Raw genomic sequence first — 21,038 nt, 5'->3', positions numbered from 1 at the left:
AGAAGAAGTTCTAAAAACATGCTGAAATAATCTCCCCCGCCCTCTACAGCAGCAGCAATACCACATGAAGCTATTTCAAAAGGAAGTACTCTCTCTCTCTCTCTCTCTCTCTCTCTCTCTCTCTCTCTCTCTCTCTCTCTCTCTCTCTCTCTCTCTCTCTGTAATATAGCATAAAGTTACTTAAATAGGAAGTTGTTTTTTCAGAGCTGTTCATCACAAGAGAGGAGAGGATGGTGCGCTCTCTGCCCTGCCTTCTACTCTGTGAGTATATAAATGTTATTACAAATGGATATGTTATAGCACTATTAGTACTAACAGGTGTATTCATGATTTGAGGCATTTTGTTCAAAAAATATGTTTTGCTAGATTAGACCTGCTGGTGGCGCTATAACAGGCCAATGTTAAAAGGGTAGCATTTGTTCCTCAACATAGTGTGAATGTGCGTGCAAAGTTTGACAGCAATTGGACGCTGCGTTCATGATTTGCGGCATTTTGTTCAAAACAAGCCACTACTGCAAACTTCAGATGTGAATCTTAGCCAATCAGGATGGAATATGAAAAATTAAACAGATCCGGCTTGATCACATGACTATAGAGATCATGTGTACCGATTTGCGTGAAATTTGGATAAAATCGGAAGGAGTAATATAAAGAAATATGTTTTACATAAGTCGGCCTCCTGGTGGCGCTATAAAAGGCAGAAGTGAAAAATGCAGGGCAAAGGTCTTTCCTTGACCTCTAGGGAGTGCGCATACAGAGTTTTACACAGATTGGTGCACTTATAGGTAAAAACACAAATGGGCCTGTTATAGCGCCACCATGAGGCTGATTTGAAAATGTTCAAGTGGCATTTCTTCCTCGGCCTAATGGGAATGTGTGTGCAAAATGTCATGGAAATTGCATGCTGTGTTCATGATTTGAGGCATTTTGTTCAAAACGGAGCACTCCTACAAACTTTGTAAGCCATTTTCAGCGAATCAAGATGGAATATGAAAAATCTGAAAGACCGATTTGCATGAATTTTGGGCAAAATCTGTAGGAGTACTGTCAAAAAAGATGTTTTGCACAAAGCGGCCTCCTGGTGGTGCTATAACAGGCCTATGTGAAAAATGTGGGGCAGAGGTTCTGCTCTGGCATCCAGGGAGTGCACAGTTTGGCTGCGATCAAGCCAACAGTGCCGGAGATTAGCTGTACACAAAATGACAGAATGACACACGGACGGACGGACGGCACACACACACACACACACACACACACACACACACACACACACACACACACACACACACACACACACACACACACACACACACACGGACGGACGAACAGGGGGTAAAACATATACTCTCTCGCCATGCCTTTCGGCCTGGCGGAGACAACAATAGGGGAATATGAAATGCCTGTTTTGATGATCTTTCTCACACAACTCCAGAGATATGTGTGTGTGTGTGTGTGTGTGTGTGTGTGTGTGTGTGTGTGTGTGTGCGTGTGCGTGTGCGTGTGCGTGTGCGTGCGCGTGTGTGCGTGTGCGTGAATTGTGTACAATTTGTAAATTTGTGATAGGGGGACAGCCTTATGGTGGCTGCATAGTCCACCAGAACAGTACAGTTCAGGAGGGCTACCCAGACCGAACTGACGTCTGACAGGCAAATTACACTTTTTTTCACACCGCTGTGTTCTGGAATCCAGACCCCGCCCACCACGCGCAGTGGAACCGCTCGTTTTAATACCTTGTTGTGATGGATGTATACATATGGAGGTTTTCCATTTCTAGCGGTTGTGTTTATGAATGGTCACTAGACAAGAACAAGATATTTCAGGCGTTTGTACATCCTGGAAGTTGGCTCGGGTCTCTTCCAAACTCAGGCTCTCTCTATTCCCAGTGTTTTGTCCAGTTGGTTGTGGTTTTGAGGTTTTGAGGTTTTGGGTTGGGGATGTGGGGGCTTACAGGTAGGAACTACTTGGAAGATGGGGTTATGGGGGGGTGAGGTAAACGTAAAGTGGCCATGTGGGTTACCATGAGGACGATGTAATGTCTTCCTTGGACTACTGGCAGTGTACAAGAAAAGTGACACTGATTGGCCCAATGGTTTCTGAGATTAGGTGCACACGGACAGACAGACAGGGGCGGAAACATAATCTCCACCACCCCGATTTATGGCCTGAAAGAGAGATAACAATCCTGTCTACTTTGGTCAAGCATCATTTGCAGTTCATATTAAAGCTGTATTCATGTATGTAACTTTTCTTTTAGAATAAAATGTTATTTTGTCTACTCTGTATGTTATATTGGATGCTAATACAATCAGTGTTGGACATAACGGCGTTATGACGGCGCCACTGACGGCGCGAACCTTGAGAGGCTATTGTTTTTAAACGTTAAGGCGTTAAAGACCGCCGCTGACGGTGCGTGCACGTGCGCCCCCAGCTCCCACAGTGTCAGAACTAAGGGTACGCCGTACCCCCTACAGCTCAACCCTGCTTTACAATCAGGTTAATTATGATTCAATACGCATATATATTACAGATACAGACTGAAACTGCACAGCGCAGACAACATTGCCCTTGCAAAGAAAAACTTCAGCTTAATAACATGTCCTGCTCCTTGTGTTGCACAGCAGCATCATTACAAGAAAAAACGAATATGCTATTAGACAGAGAAACTTAAACTGCAGCGGCAGGTAATGTTTCAAAAGCATAAAGTGTTTCATTATAGGACCAGTGTGTGAGCGATTCTGTCCGGGACAGTGGTCGTGTCTCTGCCTCTGGTGCAGCAGACGGAGGCTGTTCTGGAGACGCATCAGATGGGGTAATCACTGCCTGATTAAAGTACTTCATTAGTATTCGCGTCGTTGTTAATGTGTGAATTCCGTCGCAGCCATTACTTATCACCTCAAGAACAATAGCTTCACACTTGATAAGCCATCAACTCAGAGTTAGCCCACATTCTTGCTGCCCCCCCTGCCTTGGGCAGTTAGCGTATCAGAGCGTATCACAGCGTATCAGATGCGCTGTTTTGAACAGTTTTTGAAGGTATACGATGGCGACGAAAAATAATCTCAAGGTGTACGCCGTACACAGCATCTGACGGTAGAACACACCACTGGTGTGTGTGTGTGCCTGCGTGTATGCCTGCGTGTATGCATGCGCTTCTGTGTGTGTGCAGCGCGTAGATATCTCCCAGCCAGCACGCCCACGTGGGACTCATATGGTTTCAATGCGGGCTACTTCGGTACTGGCCATGGGCTTGAACTGGGCAAATTATGAGGGTCCCACATGGTCTGCATATGGGCTAACTGGGAGTGGGATGGAAGTGGGCTAGCCCATGTGGTTCCCACATGGTCTGCATATGGGCTAACTGGGAGTGGGATGGAAGTGGGCAAGCCCATGTGGTTCCCACATGGTCTGCATATGGGCTAACTGGGAGTGGGATGGAAGTGGGCTAGCCCATGTGGTTCCCACATGGTCTGCATATGGGCTAACTGGGAGTGGGATGGAAGTGGGCAAGCCCATGTGGAACCCACTTTTGTGATACCAGTTCTAACCCTCTAATCGCTTTAAAAAATAATCAAAATATATATATTCCAACTTGCTTTTTGACGCTGAATCCAACGGTGCCAGTCTCAAAGCTGCATGACCCCTAGGGTCCAAGATAATCATAAATAACTGTCTCAAAGGCTTGGAAAAGTCATTTTTCAAAATTAAACACCAGATTCCGGGTCAGTGCGTTGCCCAGAACGTGCCCATATAACTTTCGCCATACACAGCCTTACGGTTCTCCTCAACTGGCTGGGGTCAAGGGGCTATCTTCTGCGCGTTATATCTCGATAACGATGCGTCGTACAGCTCATTAAGGCGCACGCGTGGATGCCCTTGGTGTCCCGATCCGACATTCCTACAAGAAATGTGTTTTTTAAAGTTTGCATTCACTATGGTCTAAAGGTCTAACACTCTATGTAGGTCCCTGAAAGTAGAGGACTCTGCGCGGGAGTGTCGTACAAGAAAGGCGAAGACATCAACGAGTGCGCCTCTGCGAGCTTTACAACATACCCGAAAGGCGGATTCTAAAAACGTATCGTTATCGAGATATTAGCCTTTATTGCGCGTTCTAAGTCGACATTTGACCCTAGCCAAAATAAGGAGAACCATGAAGCCGTGTGCGAGAAAAGTTGTATAGGCGCATCCGGAGAGACGCGCCGATATATAATCTGGTGTCGGAACTTGTTTACGCTGTTTACATTTTTTAGCCCATATATAGCCCATATGAGACCCAGACATGGGTTACTAGTTCTAACCCATGCCCTCTTAGCCCACACATAACCCATATGGGACCCAGACATGGGTTACTAGTTCTAACCCATGCCCTCTTAGCTCACACATAACCCATATGGGACCCAGACGTGGGTGACCAGTTCTAACCCATGCCCACTTAGCCAACACATAACCCATATGGGACCCAGACATGGGTTACTAGTTCTAACCCATGCCCTCTTTGCCCACACATAACCCATATGGGACCCAGACATGGGTTACTAGTTCTAACCCATGCCCTTTTAGCCCACACATAACCCATATGGGACCCAGACATGGGTTACTAGTTCTAACCCATGCCCTCTTAGCCCACACATAACCCATATGGGACCCAGACATAGGTTACTAGTTCTAACCCATGCCCTCTTAGCCCACACAAAACCCATATGGGACCCAGACATGGATGACCAGTTCGAACCCATGCTCTCTTAGCCCACACATAACCCATATCGGACCCAGACATGGGTTACTAGTTCTAACCCATGCTCTCTTAGCCCACACATATCCCATATGGGACCCAGACATGGGTGACCAGTTCGAACCCATGCCCTCTTAGCCCACACATAACCCATATGGGACCCAGACATGGGTTACTAGTTCTAACCCATGCCCTCTTAGCCCACACATAACCCATATGGGACCCAGACATGGGTTACTAGTTCTAACCCATGCTCTCTTAGCCCACACATAACCCATATGGGACCCAGACATGGGTGACCAGTTCGATCCCATGCCCACTTAGCACACACATAACCCATATGGGACCCAGATGTGGGTGACCAGTTCTAACCCATGCCCACTTAGCCAACACATAACCCATATGGGACCCAGACATGGGTTACTAGTTCCAACCCATGCCCTCTTAGCCCACACATAACCCATATGGGACCCAGACATGGGTGACCAGTTCTAACCCATGCCCACTTTGCCGACATATAACCCTTATGGGACCCAGACGTGGGTGACCAGTTCTAAACCATGCCCACTTAGCCCATATAGAACCTATATGGAACCCACTACAATTGCCCAGTTCAAGCCCATGCCCGCTTAGCCCATATAGAACCTATATGGAACCCACTACAATTGCCCAGTTCAAGCCCATGCCCGCTTGGTACCCATGTAGCCCACATGTGCCCCACATGGGGCCCAGGTGGACATGTTGGCTGGGATGTGTGTGTGTGTGTGTGTGTGTGTGTGTGTGTGTGTGTGTGTGTGTGTGTGTGTGTGTGTGTGTGTGTGTGCGTGTGCGTGTGCGTGTGCGTGCGCGTGTGTGCGTGTGCGTGAATTGTGTACAATTTGTAAATTTGTGATAGGGGGACAGCCTTATGGTGGCTGCATAGTCCACCAGAACAGTACAGTTCAGGAGGGCTACCCAGACCGAACTGACGTCTGACAGGCAAATTACACTTTTTTTCACACCGCTGTGTTCTGGAATCCAGACCCCGCCCACCACGCGCAGTGGAACCGCTCGTTTTAATACCTTGTTGTGATGGATGTATACATATGGAGGTTTTCCATTTCTAGCGGTTGTGTTTATGAATGGTCACTAGACAAGAACAAGATATTTCAGGCGTTTGTACATCCTGGAAGTTGGCTCGGGTCTCTTCCAAACTCAGGCTCTCTCTATTCCCAGTGTTTTGTCCAGTTGGTTGTGGTTTTGAGGTTTTGAGGTTTTGGGTTGGGGATGTGGGGGCTTACAGGTAGGAACTACTTGGAAGATGGGGTTATGGGGGGGTGAGGTAAACGTAAAGTGGCCATGTGGGTTACCATGAGGACGATGTAATGTCTTCCTTGGACTACTGGCAGTGTACAAGAAAAGTGACACTGATTGGCCCAATGGTTTCTGAGATTAGGTGCACACGGACAGACAGACAGGGGCGGAAACATAATCTCCACCACCCCGATTTATGGCCTGAAAGAGAGATAACAATCCTGTCTACTTTGGTCAAGCATCATTTGCAGTTCATATTAAAGCTGTATTCATGTATGTAACTTTTCTTTTAGAATAAAATGTTATTTTGTCTACTCTGTATGTTATATTGGATGCTAATACAATCAGTGTTGGACATAACGGCGTTTAAATAAACGGCGTTACCTAACGCCATTATTTTTTCCAGTAACGAGTAATCTAATTAATTACAATTTCAATTTTGGCAACGCCGTTACCGTTACTGACATGAAATGTGCTCCGTTACTATGTCAAGCGTCCCCAAGCTTTCTGTTACCATGGGCCGGCTGACAGTGTGTGTGTCTGTGTTTGTGTGTGTGTGTGTGTGTGTGTGTGTGTGTGTGTGTGTGTGTGTGTGTGTGTGTGTGTGTGCGTGCAGCGCTACAGGTTGGGGCCGCTGCTGCAAAGATGACACGGTTAGAAAAAATACCAAGGATACGACAGTGATGTCTTTTACTTTTTGCTGTTACGCAACCAGGAAGTAACACGGACTCGACGCTGTTTAAGAAGTGACATGTGACATGACATCACTGACGAATCCTTGGTATTTATATCTTCGTGATTTTTTACACACAAACCCAGCGCGGCGCGGCGCACACACACAAACAAACCATCTCTCACCAGTAAAGAGATGGCGAGTCACGAGCAATATGCAGCTCCGTCGGGTTAAAAAATCAAGAGAAGCAACACTTAGGTTTATAAAATAAATGTCCGTTTATAAGTTGTTGTGTCACTGTAGCTAGCAGCATGCTGAGTGATAATGACCCACAGCTGTTTGTTCTTCACGCAGAGTCTCTCCGACGCAAGACAATTTTGTAATTAAAGAAAGCTTCTGCGCTGTATTAGCTACACACACGCATGAACAACAACAACGTTGCTGGGACTGTACTGCTTGTGTTTAAAACAAAGTATTTTTCACAACTTTTCGCTATTGATGCCTTTTCTTTCTCTCTCTGCTGCTGCTCTTTCTGGGCTAGAGCCTAATTTACACTTCGCAGCACGACGGTGTCCCGTGCTTAAAATAGCAGATATACAATCTCACAACGCGATGCAACTCATTGTGAGCTTGTAGGTCTGCTATTAAAACATCATGGCTACAAATGGCATAATCCTGGATTATATTCATATAGTATAATAACACAGGCCTGGGTATTCAACGTTTTTCAAGTCAAGGACCCCTTAGCTGAGAGAGAGACCATTATTTTTTATATATATATATATATATATATATATATATATATATATATATATATATATATATATATATATATATATATATATATATATATATATTGAGAAAAAAAACAGTGAAAAAGAACTGAACTAGTTCATTTTTTGAACCATGAACTTCTATGAACTATGAACTGAACTAGTTAATTTTAACATTTGTGAACTGAACTTTGAACTACATATTTTAAGTGAACTTTCCCAACACTGTCTATGCACCTGGCTTGTGAAACCTGCTCCCAAAAACAATCTAAATTCTTTGACATATTGCAACTTTTTCACGCAAATAGTTACTTTTCCTAGTAACTAGTTACTTTTACAATACAGTAATTCAGTTACTAACTCAGTTACTTTTTTGGAGAAGTAACTAGTAACTATAACTAATTACTTTTTTAAAGTAACTTGCACAACACTGAATACAATATAGCTGTACATCTGTATGGTCGAGTATGTTAAAGGATCTACACACCATGAATTTAAATCATATTGTTTAGGTCCCTCACACGTTTTTGAAAAGGTTTGAGCCTAAATCAAGCCTCAGATATACTCATTCCAACTAACAACTATTTTTTTTATATGTTGGAACTGAAAAACGGGAGGGGTTGTACCGCTAGTGCCGTCACTTTCGGGGCCAAATCAGTTTGGCCTGTTTTGAGACAATTTACATAAAACCCCAGATATGCTGTGAAAGCCTGAGTGCTCAAACTGGGGGCTCAAACTAGTGCATCTGTATGGTAGAGTATGCTAATAAAACTAGTACATCCGTATGGTATGGTATGGTACAGTACAGTATGTAATACAATATAACTTGGTCTCCCTGCCCTTATATTGAGACATCCTGGGTCTAGGTTAGACACGACCTTTGACACCATCCGGTTTCTGGTTTGACAGGAATTTTGACCTTAAGGTCAAAATTCCATTTATCCCCTAAGCAAGCAGGCAGTCTCTATTAGCTCAGTGGTAAAAAAAAAAAAAAAGAGACTGGGGTTAAAATCCGGGGTAAAACAGGAAAGTTACACAGTGCAGCTTTAATAAAACATTAGATTACGATAAGGTTGAAAATGGGTGAAGTGCTCCTTTAACACATTGGGTGCCAGAGGTTTATTAAAATATTAAACGTTCAGTGCCTGCATTTCTTCCATCTACTTACGCTGATATGTTTCGTGCTGTAGAAGCCCCGACGCGGAAGTGCATGTAAACAAGCGTGCGAGATGGCGGAGGATTGATTGATTGATGTACTTTATTTAGTAAGACATGAGAACAGTACATGACAGTACGAACATAACAGTACATGGAAGTACAAATTCACAATACAAGGTCTACTAAACTGGAAAGATCATTAAGCACTAAGCTTGTTTAAGATGAGATCCCCATGCACACAAATCATGATGACATATAAGAGACAGACAGATATACACGCTACTATATAGAATGTCATACAATCAGTTTACAGGTTACTGGTATGAACAGTGAAAAATATGTACAAAAGAAGAAAGAGAGAGAGGGGGGGGGGGGGGGGTAGGGGGGTAGGTTAGGTTAGGACATGGGGTAGGTTAGGACTTGGACAGGGGCCATTTTTGAATTGCAGCCTCCTGAAGGTGTATCTTTAGGGCAGTTTTGAAAGTGAGTAGGGTTTTACACTCCTTTACTCCTTTTGGTAGGGCATTCCACATTTTTGATGAATAGCATGAGAACGAGTTCATTCCCTTTGTTGAGCCAAATCTGGGTTGAACATGATTTGTGGAGCTGCCTCGGGTGTTATGATCATGGACTTTGTTTTGGAAGTATTTTTTGGAAGTATTTTGACAAATACAGGGGGATCCCAATGTTGTGGTGTATCTTGAAGACCAGGCCCATAGCAAGTTGCTGTACTCTGTCCTCAACCCTAAGCCATCCAATCCTAGCAAAATGAGCAGGGGTTAGATGGGTTTTTTGATTGAGGCCAAGAAGTAGCCTTACAAGTTTGTTTTGGGACAACGCCTGGAACAATAATATTTCCAACGCGATCCTCCATTGCAGAGTGATCGCCGATCGAAAACGGCTCGCTTCCACCACATTAAACAGAAATGGAGATATTAAGCTTTTAGTCAAGGAAATAACCTTGGAAAGGCCGACCGGAAGGATTTTTGACATGGATCCACATCCGGCCTCTCCTTCTCAGAAACTCCTTGGATGATCCCAAAGTTTTGTTTTAGCACCCCACGTGGGCCCCACATATAAAAATAAAATTGGGTCAAAAACAGTCCGGACCGTTTTCGGCACTCCTCGTTTGGATTATGAAAAACGGTCCGGACCGTTTATGGCACTCATTGTGTTAATAAAACAGCAGAATAGACAAATTATTGTTATTTGATCGTGTTGAACTTGAGTCAAATGTGGCTGTTTATGTTGGTGTGTTAATTATGGATAAATAAAATGTTAATTAGTCATAATTAATATTTATGTTTAACTTGATTTTGTCTCATTAAATGTGTTTCAGTGCTGAGCAGCTTGTTCTGCTATGGACACAGTCAAGGTGAAGATGAATTCATTATTTTTTTCATTTGTGTATTTATGTATCTATTTACTCAGTAAAGACCATAAGAGTATTTACACCTGCCACATACTGCATCCTAGCAATTATTATATATGTCACTTTATTATTATGTATTAATTCATGTTGTGTGCAACTACTGAACTTGCTTGTTACTGTGATTTACTGACAGACAGACGGTTTATAACATTTGGTTTCATTCTGTTTGTGTGTTTGTGTTCTAGTTCTGACCCTGAGGCCAAACAGGTCCCAGATATTTAGTGGAGAATCTGTTACATTCACATGTGACATGAGAGAAGGAGAGAAGACTGACTGGTGGTATAGATTATACCTCAATGGTGCTAGATTAGACCTTGACTCTCGTCAGAATGAATTTAAAGTTCTGTCTACAGAGCCAGGTCACAGTGGTGAATACCAGTGTACTGGTTTTCGTAACCAGGTTCAAAGACAAAGTAATATAGTCAGATTGATTGTATCAGGTAAGTTATATCATCACATTTACTCACCACTGATATTATGTTTAAACCCATGTACACACTCAACCTTTAACCCATTTTGGCAGGGAACCCCTATTTGTAACTATACCTTTTAGGACGGGAACCCCTTTTGGGATTCCTGTTGCTATGTACAGTATATAGCAACATACGTGTTTTGTAATTTTTGAATACATATTTTAAGCTTTTAAGAAAACATAGGTCAGGATTTAGAAGGCGTTTTTAGAATCGGCGTCAGGTCTAAATGGGTTAATTATAGTTCTAGACACATAAAGAAAGACATGAAGATCCTGTATCATAATTCTATGGAAAGCATTTCCACTATATCTTTCATTATCAACACATTCATTGTCAGGATATGTTGTAAATAAGGGTGGTTAGAGTTCTTACATGTTCATTTAAAACAAAACTTAATGAAAATCCACATGCCATCATATTACTCAATCATTTAATGTATTGATGAGACTTATGACTTCTCAGGACATTACCTCAATATATTTTTTAATGCATTCATTAAATACTCCCCCCATTAAAATTATTAGCATCTATATCAGACAGTTTGGTCAACTGTTTATTATTATTCCCAAAGAAAAAACAACAATGCAACCAACCAATGCAAGACAACCTCCCACTGCATCACAGTAACTCTAATTAATCAGAACAATTTAAAATGACTAAAACATGCTATTTTGCTCTAGGTGGTGATGTGATTCTGGACAGTCCTTCATTTGTCTTGTTTGAGGGTGAATCTGTGACACTGACCTGTAGACATCGCCATCAAAAATACACTGGTGCAAGGTTCTACAGAAATGGACAACAACTGGACACAACCCACAACACACAGCTTACCATCAACCCAGTGTCAAAATCACATCAAGGCTCCTACGAGTGTAACTTTGACAATCCTACCACTGCTTTATCACCAGAGAGTGTGCTCACAGTGAAAGGTACAGTAACATGCAGCCATGTTGTGATGAGAAAATTCAAAATGTTATTTTCAGGGCTACACTATATGCTGTATATAATTTGACAGATAAACATGTTTGATCATGTGACAACTCTGTGTCCACAGCTCTGCCTACAGCTACTGTGAGCTTTTCACCAGATCCTGTTTACACTGGAGAGACACTGACTGTTACATGTACAATACAGTCTGAATATACAGACTGGACTTATACATGGTTCAGAGGTGATCCTCCAACTGTAGTTATCTCCTCTGGTAGATACAGTATAGATAGAAACATCCTCACTATCCATAAAGTAGGAGATTCTGACCAGGATGACTACTGGTGTCAGGGTGAGAGACAGTCCCGTCTCAACACCTCAAAACTCAGCGGCAAGAAAAGACTTGCAGTTCTTGGTAAGAATCCACATGAATGATTTTACACATGTTATACCTTTTAATGTCTGATCTATAATAGCTATGTATGGTCTTTCCCCCCCCCCAGTTTTTTAAAATCATGTTGTCCCAGAAAACAGGACAGGAAGTCCAGCACACTACACAGTGTAGTCAGTGTACAACAGCATCACTATCAGACAGTTTATTTTGACATCTCCAGTGAACAACACAACAATGTAACCATCTGTAGGTGTTGTTAAGACAACCTCTACTTCATCATCCAACACTCTAATGATCTCTAACTAATCAGATCAGTTAACCCTTTAAGACGGGGAACGCTTCTGTGTAATTTTAAGATGTCTTTGGCTATTCAAAAATAGCAGATATACAAGCTCATAGCGCGGCACTGAGTTCCGCACTATGAGCTTGTAGATCTGCAATTTTTTTTAAACTTGAAAATTTGTGCATTTTGAGATGGGGGTCCATGGCCAAATACATATCTAAAAATCTTTTCTAAATACCAACAGTATGTTGCTATATCAGTGGTGCTCCAACTTGTAAGATATTATTCAAAGATTTGCAAAAAGAATCCACACTTTTTCTAAAAAAATGCAGATCTACAAGCTCATAGCGTGGCACTCGGTGCCGCGCTATGAGCTTGTAGATCTGCTATTTTTTAATAGCCAAATAAATATTAAAATGACACAGATGCGTTCCGGGTCTTAATGGATTAAAACGGACTAATATGTGTAGTTGTTTTGTTGTCATGAGAACATTCTAAATGTTATTTTCAGGGCTACAATATGCTGTATATAATTCGACAGATAAAACATGTTTGATCATGTGACAACTCTGTGTCCACAGCTCTGCCTACAGCTACTGTGAGGTTTTCACCAGATCCTGTTTACACTGGAGAGACACTGACTGTTACATGTACAATACAGCAGTCTGAATATACAGACTGGACTTATAGATGGTTCAGAGGTGAGACTCCAACTGAAGTTATCTACTCTGCTAGAAACATTATAGTTAGAAACATCCTCACTATCAGTAAAGTAAAAGATTCTGACCAGGATGACTACTGGTGTCTGGGTGAGAGACAGTACCGTCCCAAAACCTCACAACTCAGCGACAAGAAAAGACTTGCAGTTCTTGGTAAGAAACCACATTCTTTACACATGTTATACCTTTTAATGTCTATTATATTATAGCTATGTATGGTTCTAAGTCTGTGTGAGTGTACATGTTTGTGTGAGTGTGCATACATACATGTGTAAGTCTTGTTTTTTTTATATATCATCTGCTGTCCCAGAAAACAGGACAGGAAGTCCAGCACACTACACAGTGTAGTCAGTGTACAGTTAGCATCACTATCAGACAGTTTATTTTGACATCTCCAGTGAACAGCACAACAATGTAACCATCTGTAGGTGTTGTTAAGGCATCATGGAATTTAAAAGTCTAGTCCACTGATGTAAGACAACCTCTACTTCATCATCCAACACTCTAATGATCTCTAACTAATCAGATAATTTAAAACGGACTAATATGTGTTGTTGTTTTGTTGTCATGAGATAAATGTTATTGTCAGTGCTACACTATATGCTGTATATAATTTGACAGATAAACATGTTTGATCATGTGACAACTCTGTGTCCACAGCTCTGCCTACAGCTACTGTGAGGTTTTCACCAGATCCTGTTTACACTGGAGAGACACTGACTGTTACATGTACAATACAGTCTGAATATACAGACTGGACTTGTACATGGTTCAGAGGTGAGACTGTAGTTTCCTCCTCTGATAGACACAGTATAGTTAGAGACACTCTCACTATCAGTAAAGTAGAACATTCTGACCAGGATGACTACTGGTGTCTGGTTGAGATACAGTCCCGTCGCAAAACCTCAAAACTCAGCGACAAGAAAAGATTTGCAGTTCTCGGTAAGAAACCAAATGAATCATTTCACACTTTGTGTTGTGTGTGAAATGAATATGTATTTCTGTTTATTGAGATAATTTACACTACCTTCAATTTCTCTCTCTCTCTCTCTCTCTCTCTCTCTCTCTCTCTCTCTCTCTCTTTCTCTCTCTCTCTCTCTCTCTCTCTCTCTCTCTCTCTCTCTCTCATGTAAACAACAGATCAACCAAAGGCCACACTGAAAGCTGAGCAGACAGTCATACCAGCAGGGGGCAGTGTTATACTGACCTGCTCTGTGGAGGATTCATCTGGATGGAAATACTACTGGGACCAAAACAACCAATCACTGATCATACAAGATGATCAATACTCTACTGGACCAATCAGAGTGTCAGAAGGAGGAGTCTACAGGTGCAGAGCAGGGAGAGGAGATCCAGTTTACTACACTGAATACAGTGATGCTGTCATCTTGAACACAACTGATGGTGATATGAGTTGTTTAATAATCTCTGTCATGCCGATAGCCCGGGGGCAGGAGATTATGTTTTCACCCCTGTCTGTGTGATAGTTTCCTTTGCATTTTTGCTGCTACCTCTGGAGTCATGTGATCAACATTTGTCATTCAGTCTTTTAATATTCCATTACAATTTTCTATGATTGGCTAAATGATGCAGGGCTTCTATAGAGTGCACCTCCAAAAGTGCTTTCTTTCCTCTTCCACAAATATGTAAAGTTGAATTGTTTAGTCGTATAGAAATTTTATCCTTCCTCTTGTCATGATGACTGCAACCCACGACTTACACAGCTCTGGCTCGGCAACCCAGCCTGGCGGAGATATGCGCTCTGAGAAGCAAACTTTTGTTGACTTTGTCTTTAAAAAAAAATAAAAAATTAAAGAAAAGTAGTGCATACACCTTGTAATTACATCTGAATTATAGGTAATTAAAAGGATATTTTCTTTCAGTTTTGTTGGTACAGGTGTTTTTATAAGTAACTACATTTGTATTTTCATGCAGTGTTGGTTTCTGTGTCTGGATCAGAGGAACAGAGTTCTCTACATGTAGTGGGTCTGATTGTAGGACCTCTGCTTGCCATTCTACTGACCATCCTACTGATCCTGCTGTGTAGATACAGAACATCTAAATGTGAGTACTACTGTAGCCTTCTCCTCATTCACATACAGAGACACTGTAGCCTTCTCCTCATTCACATACAGAGACACTGTAGCCTTCTCCTCATTCACATACAGAGACACTGTAGCCTTCTCCTCATTAGGTGGATTATATCTAGATAAATCCCGGCCCACACCCAACATCCAGTCCACAGATTCCAACATACCAAGTACCCCATATGATTTATATTATTACGCAATAGGAATTCATGTTTTAATTTTAGTTCAAAAAGTTAAGCCAGCGAGCAATTACTACCCTCACTTTAGACTCAGAACCCCTGCATTATATTAAACTGGATTACATCAGATTGATTACATCTAGATTACAACCACTGAGCAACTCTCCAGAAAACATACTGAATACCATGGCATAACAATTTAAAGGTTCTAATAATTATGTTATAATGTATTGTTTTTAATTTACAGGTCCATGTTGCATCAGGTAAGCACAGTATTGATCTCTGTCTATTCAACATGACAGCAGCAGATTACATCTGCTTTCATGCTTTATTTACGTTAAATATGTATATTTTAATTACAGACCTGTTCAGCCTCAGGGAACGAATCAGAGCTCAGCTACAGACCAGGGAACCAATCAGAATGTGTCTCCTGATGACGTGTACCTCCCACTGCAGCACAGTCAGTCTCTGAACCAATCATGTTCTGACAAGAACAACTAGCTTCTAATTCTGATCCCCCCCCTTTTTTTTTTTACAGTTGGCTTTGGGTTTATAGCAGAATAATTCCCTTAATTGGGAAATAATATATAAATAAAATAAGCCTGTCATTAATGATTATTTGTTTACATTTAGGAGACACAAGTGTCTATGGAATTATCAACAACTCTGATGACAATGGTACAGTATATACTTGTTTAAACATCCCATCCAATTTAATCTTTTTCATTAGTTTAAAAAAAAGAACACACATTAGTCCTGTACAGTCAAGGTCAAGTTCAATGTCTGTGTGTGACAAACGGGACACAAGGAGGGGTTTCACGGGGGCTTCAACACGCTGGGAACATGTCTTTAATTTAAACTAGGTTTAAGACGTGTCTCTGTATGTGAATATGGAGAAGGCTTAAAGGGGAATACCACTCATTTTCAACATTGAACTATGTCTTTAATACACCTTAGAACTGTTGTGTGGAAATAAGAAAAAAGTCCCCCCCCCCTTCTAGTACACCTTGCATACAGTATGTCACTGATCACATGACCTCAATCGATTATCCAGTTCTAGGCAACATAGAAGGGAGGGGGGACTTTTTTCTTATCTCCACACGACAGCTCTAAGGTGTGTTAAAGACATAGTTTAATGTTGAAAATGAGTGGTATTCCCCTTTAAGGCTATAATGTCTCTGTATGTTAATGAGGAGAAGGCTACAGCTTTTTTGTGACCACAACTGTTTCTCATCTCGTTATTAATTATTCATTATATTAATTATCCATTATGTTTTGTGATGAGAGCGTGTTGTGATGAACATATTGAAGACATTTCACACATTTAGGAAGAGGACCTACAGTATGAGATGGTGAATAAATGCATAAATGATATTAAGTGTTCATCACAAACTGATAATTAAGTCCCATTGTTTGAGTTCTGCATTTGTTTGAAATGTTACTATAGCAACAAAATAGTCTAATCAATAAGACACTTTTGTTCAATTTTAATGAGATCATAATGTTATTTTCCAAATGGCAAATTGTTCTGTACTGCTCTCTGAATGGTCTCTCTCTCTCTCTCTCTCTCTCTCTCTCTCTCTCTCTCTCTCTCTCTCTCTCTCTCTCTCTCTCTCTCAGACCAGGGAACCAATCAGAATGTGTCTGCTGATGACGTGTACCTCCCACTGCAGCACGGTCAGTCTGTGAACCAATCATGTTCTGACAAGAACAACTGCTTCTAATTTGAATATTAATGTATTTAAAAGTTCATTAAATAATTAATGTTTTATTTTTGGAAGTAATTTAAAGTCTGCCAAGTGGTTTGGGGTTTGTTTTTCCTTAAAGCAGAATAATGAAATCACAACTAAATTGAAAACCATGTTTGAAATGAAAAATGAAATAATCACCACATTAATGCTGATATGTTTACATTTAGGAGACACACATGTCTATGGGGTAATCCACCAATCGGATGACTATGAAAATGGTACAGTATTTGCTTTTTAAACATTCAATCAAATCATTTAATAATAATAATAAATTGGCCTGTACTCTATGTTTTTAGTTTGATCCCCAGACCTACGATTTTCACCAACATGAAGGGTGCGTTCGAAAATACAGCACTGAGCGCACTGGCCAATACAAACTAATAGGCGAGTGTGCTCCGGTGCGTAATTTCCGAACGCACCTAAAATGTTTTTGACGGTTTCCTATCAGTCTATAGGAAACCGTCCAAGGAAAACTTGACACTTACAAACCAACAAAAAAAAAAATACAAGATTGGCTGGACTGCATATTTAAAGGAGCACTTCACCCATTTTCAACCTTATCTTCGTATAATTGGTCTTCGCTCTTGCTGAAACATGCCTACCAGTGACATCATCGGTAGGCAGGTTTGATCATTTCAAACAAGATTTCAGACTTTTATTTTTATTTTTTTTATTAATGCAAGAAAAAATCTTCTTGACTGGACAGGTTTCTGTCCAGTCAACCAATAGAGAGTGAGTAGATGGAAATGAGCATTAGTGACTGAAGACCAATTATATTAATATAAGGTTGAAAACATTACATGACTGATTCATATCAGAATCCAGAATTCATTATATGTTGAAACCAAGTGGTTTTTGAGTGAATCTCTTGTGAGTCAAAATATGTGTGATCTGTTGAGATGGAATGAAAACGTAACGTAACATATTAATGATAAAACTCATGACAACTGAATTAAAATTAAACTGAATTAATGATAAAACTCATGACAACTGAATACAGATTAAACTGAATTAATGATAAAACTCATGGCAACTGAATGAGAGCTGAACACATATTCTAGTATAGATAAAATGACTACATATTATACTGCATGTTCAATGACTCATTAAACTATAATGTCACTTTGTTTCAGCTCCTTAGAGACACACGACAGCCCAACACCACACACCTGGATGAAGTCACATGGATTGTAACCAATAAATGTAGGGTAACATCTATGTATGTAACCAATAGGGTAACATCTATATATATCAATGTTTCCCAAACAGTGGGTCGGGACCCATATGTCAGTCCCGGAGCAATTTTTATTTTTAAGGGTCCCGAGTTAATACCCCTTTATTTTTTATTATTATTATTTCAAAACATTTTCTAAAAAATGCCCAACATTTCCAAAAAAAATCCTTGAGTTAAACTAAATTCAAACGTTTTTCAAATTAATTCCATAAAAAAAGTTTAAAGAAAAATCCATTAATCAGAAGGAAAAAATACTTTTAAGAAGTAGTGAAAATATCAGATCTACTAATTCTAATTCTAAGGTAACATTTATCTATGTAACTGTACAAATGGATCTATAAACGCTCCTGTACATGTGTATACACCATAGACTGTATAAATGAGATGGACAAACCCCCTCCGCTGCTTTCTACAGACCGAAAATGAAGCCTTTGCTGCAAGACTGTAGGTCCGCCATCTTTCAATACGCGTCAGAATGAGTTCAGACCATTATTGGTTGGGTAACTTGTCAATCAAGAGCGGGGGGGCGGGGAATGAATGCTATTGGTTGTGTAGCGTGTCAATCAAATCATCCCGCCCCTCCTAGAGAATAGCCTACTTTATCGTCAATTTTATAATAAATAGAACCATCATTTAGCAAAATGCATATCCTGATGATTGAAAGGAGACTTTAAACTAGCGACTGGAAGCATATAGAATTTATGACAATTTTTATTACAGTAAGAAAATCTAGTCTAAAGTTTGTCAAAAAACCCATTCACTTGCGCTAAAATAAATTCTTTCTGAACCCACAGGTCAGCGCCGGGTAAAACAGCGCCACTCTGGCCATTTTGTCGGCCTCATCGTAAATATCTCAGCCTTGCCCCTTGGTATACACACACACACACACACACACACACACTGTACATACTTTTGTGAGTGCACACCCACACACACACCCACACCGCCACACACACCCACCCACCCACACACACACACACACACACACACACACACACACACACACACACACACACACACACACACACACACACACACTCACACATGCACGCACGCACGCATGCACCCACTCACATACACACATACACGACAAACAGAAAACACCTTTTTGCTTCATTCTAGCCCATTAAGTAGTGCAGTATAGAAAATAGTAATTTTAATGTAAATTGTTGTTTTAATTGTATTGTAATACATATTATTATATTAATTACAATATTTATATTTATCAGCTTCAATTGTATAGTGTTTCAGTTCCAATTGTGTCTGCTCATATTTTGTTGTTTTGTTTCATCATTTAATTTCACTTATTTATCATGTATCCTGTATGAGTTCTCTCTCCTGATATTCCTGAAAATGTGTTTTCTGTTACGGAACAAACACTCTGTAGCAATGGTTATACTATCACAATATACACTTCTTTTTAACAGTTAAATATCACTTACACCACCTTTAACCTATTTTAATGAACTCTTTTTATAATGGCCTCTCTGTAAATGAGAGTCAGGTCTCCATGAGAATACATTTGTAAATACAGTTTAAATATATATATTGTTTTGCCATGATTTCCACTTAGGTATAAAGTGTTAATGTTTGTATAGATTTTGACCTGCTGTCTGAAACCTATTTTCATTCATCTCAATTAATTCCATGTTGTTGTTTTTTCATTCAGTTTTTCTACTTTATTGTGTCAATTATCTGTATAATTACAATTACATGCTTTTTAAGTGTATTTTTTAGAATAAACTTTGCTTCAGTTTGCTAATCCAATGTTTTGATGAATCTTTTAAGAACTATATTTGAATGTAAACAAGATAAATTAGATGAGTGCTTGTACTATTTGCATTTAAATTAAATGCAGTTTGTTGTCACAACAATGTTGTGTAAACTCCTTATTACACATTGTCATGTATTTAACAGTGTTTTGACAGACTACAGTCAGTGTTGGGCAGTAACTATTCACTAAGTAATATATTACTGTATATCATTACTTTCCTCAGTAACTAGTAGTGTAACATAAATTACCAAAACAGTAATACAAGTACAGTTATTAAAGGAGTACTTCACCCAAAATTACCATTTTAATCAATTTCACAGCCCATGAAGCATAGATAGGTTTCCGCACAACGTCATCACAGAGCAGAATGCGCAATCTGCGCATGCCTGGGGTAGAACGAACCCGGAAGCACCGTTCACTCTGTTGTTGTGTTCGGGAGTTAGATAGGCATAATGCTGCTATTATAGGCATAATAGGCATAATGCTGCTATTATATACAAATAAAAGACAAACAGATCCAACTTCAGACAAATCATTTTCATTGAGCAAACAAGGGTAATAGCGCCCTCTATAGACTCTCCCCTCCACTGCGCGCGCATCCTCTCAATGTTTACAAACAGGAAACCCGTCTATAGAATTCATGGTGATTTTGTTCTTTTTGTCGCATTCCTGAGCCAATAATCTGTTGACTGGGTCATCAGTAGTAGGAGACTTTTACCGGAGACTCTGTAGTAGGCATTAGTTTGTCAATTTCAATATCGGTGGTATTATTAATAATCAAATTAATAATCATAAATTTGGAATTATGAATATTTAAAATTAAGAGTAAAATAAATAATAATAATCTTATTTTTTTCTTATTTTTTTTATTTGTTTTACTTTTTCCACACAGAACCAGGAGATAACATGCATACAAACTGGCTCAATAGCGCCCCGTGCCAAACAGGACAATGTGGTATTGCAGGTGAAAGTGCTTTATAAGCCAGAGAGAAGTTAGTTGGAATGAGTATATCTGAGGCTTGATTTAGGCTCAAACCTTTTGAAAAACGTTTGAGGGACATAAAAAATATGATATTAAATATTATTATTATTTTTTAAATTCATGGTGTAGACCCTTTAATAAAAAGGAAAATCTCAACATTAAATGTAATCAAGG

The 21,038-nt window shown here is 40.2% G+C and overlaps 1 protein-coding gene and 1 long non-coding RNA gene across 2 annotated transcripts; both read left to right on the top strand.

Annotated features, from left to right (window-relative positions):
- Positions 1–230: 230 nt before the first annotated feature.
- On the top strand, positions 231–14,338 carry LOC311065179 (B-cell receptor CD22-like; the record flags this gene model as incomplete). The annotated part of the gene is made up of 7 exons (XM_084085396.1): positions 231–261; positions 10,244–10,498; positions 11,212–11,460; positions 11,586–11,873; positions 12,717–13,007; positions 13,515–13,796; positions 13,995–14,338. 7 exons carry the CDS (start codon positions 231–233, stop codon positions 14,336–14,338), a joined length of 1,740 nt encoding a protein of 579 aa, XP_083941522.1.
- Positions 14,339–15,482: 1,144 nt separating this feature from the next.
- On the top strand, positions 15,483–18,467 carry LOC311064778. Its single transcript, XR_014602751.1, has 5 exons — positions 15,483–15,583; positions 15,757–15,801; positions 16,744–16,800; positions 17,042–17,092; positions 18,008–18,467. It is a non-coding gene; the product is annotated as an uncharacterized lncRNA (long non-coding RNA).
- Positions 18,468–21,038: the final 2,571 nt, after the last annotated feature.

The sequence above is a fragment of the Gymnoscopelus microlampas genome, assembly GCF_963454915.1.
Source record: "Gymnoscopelus microlampas genome assembly, chromosome: 17".
Lineage (NCBI taxonomy): Eukaryota > Metazoa > Chordata > Actinopteri > Myctophiformes > Myctophidae > Gymnoscopelus > Gymnoscopelus microlampas.
Note: the sequence above shows the minus strand (reverse complement) of the source record. Positions and strands in the feature narration are given on the sequence as shown.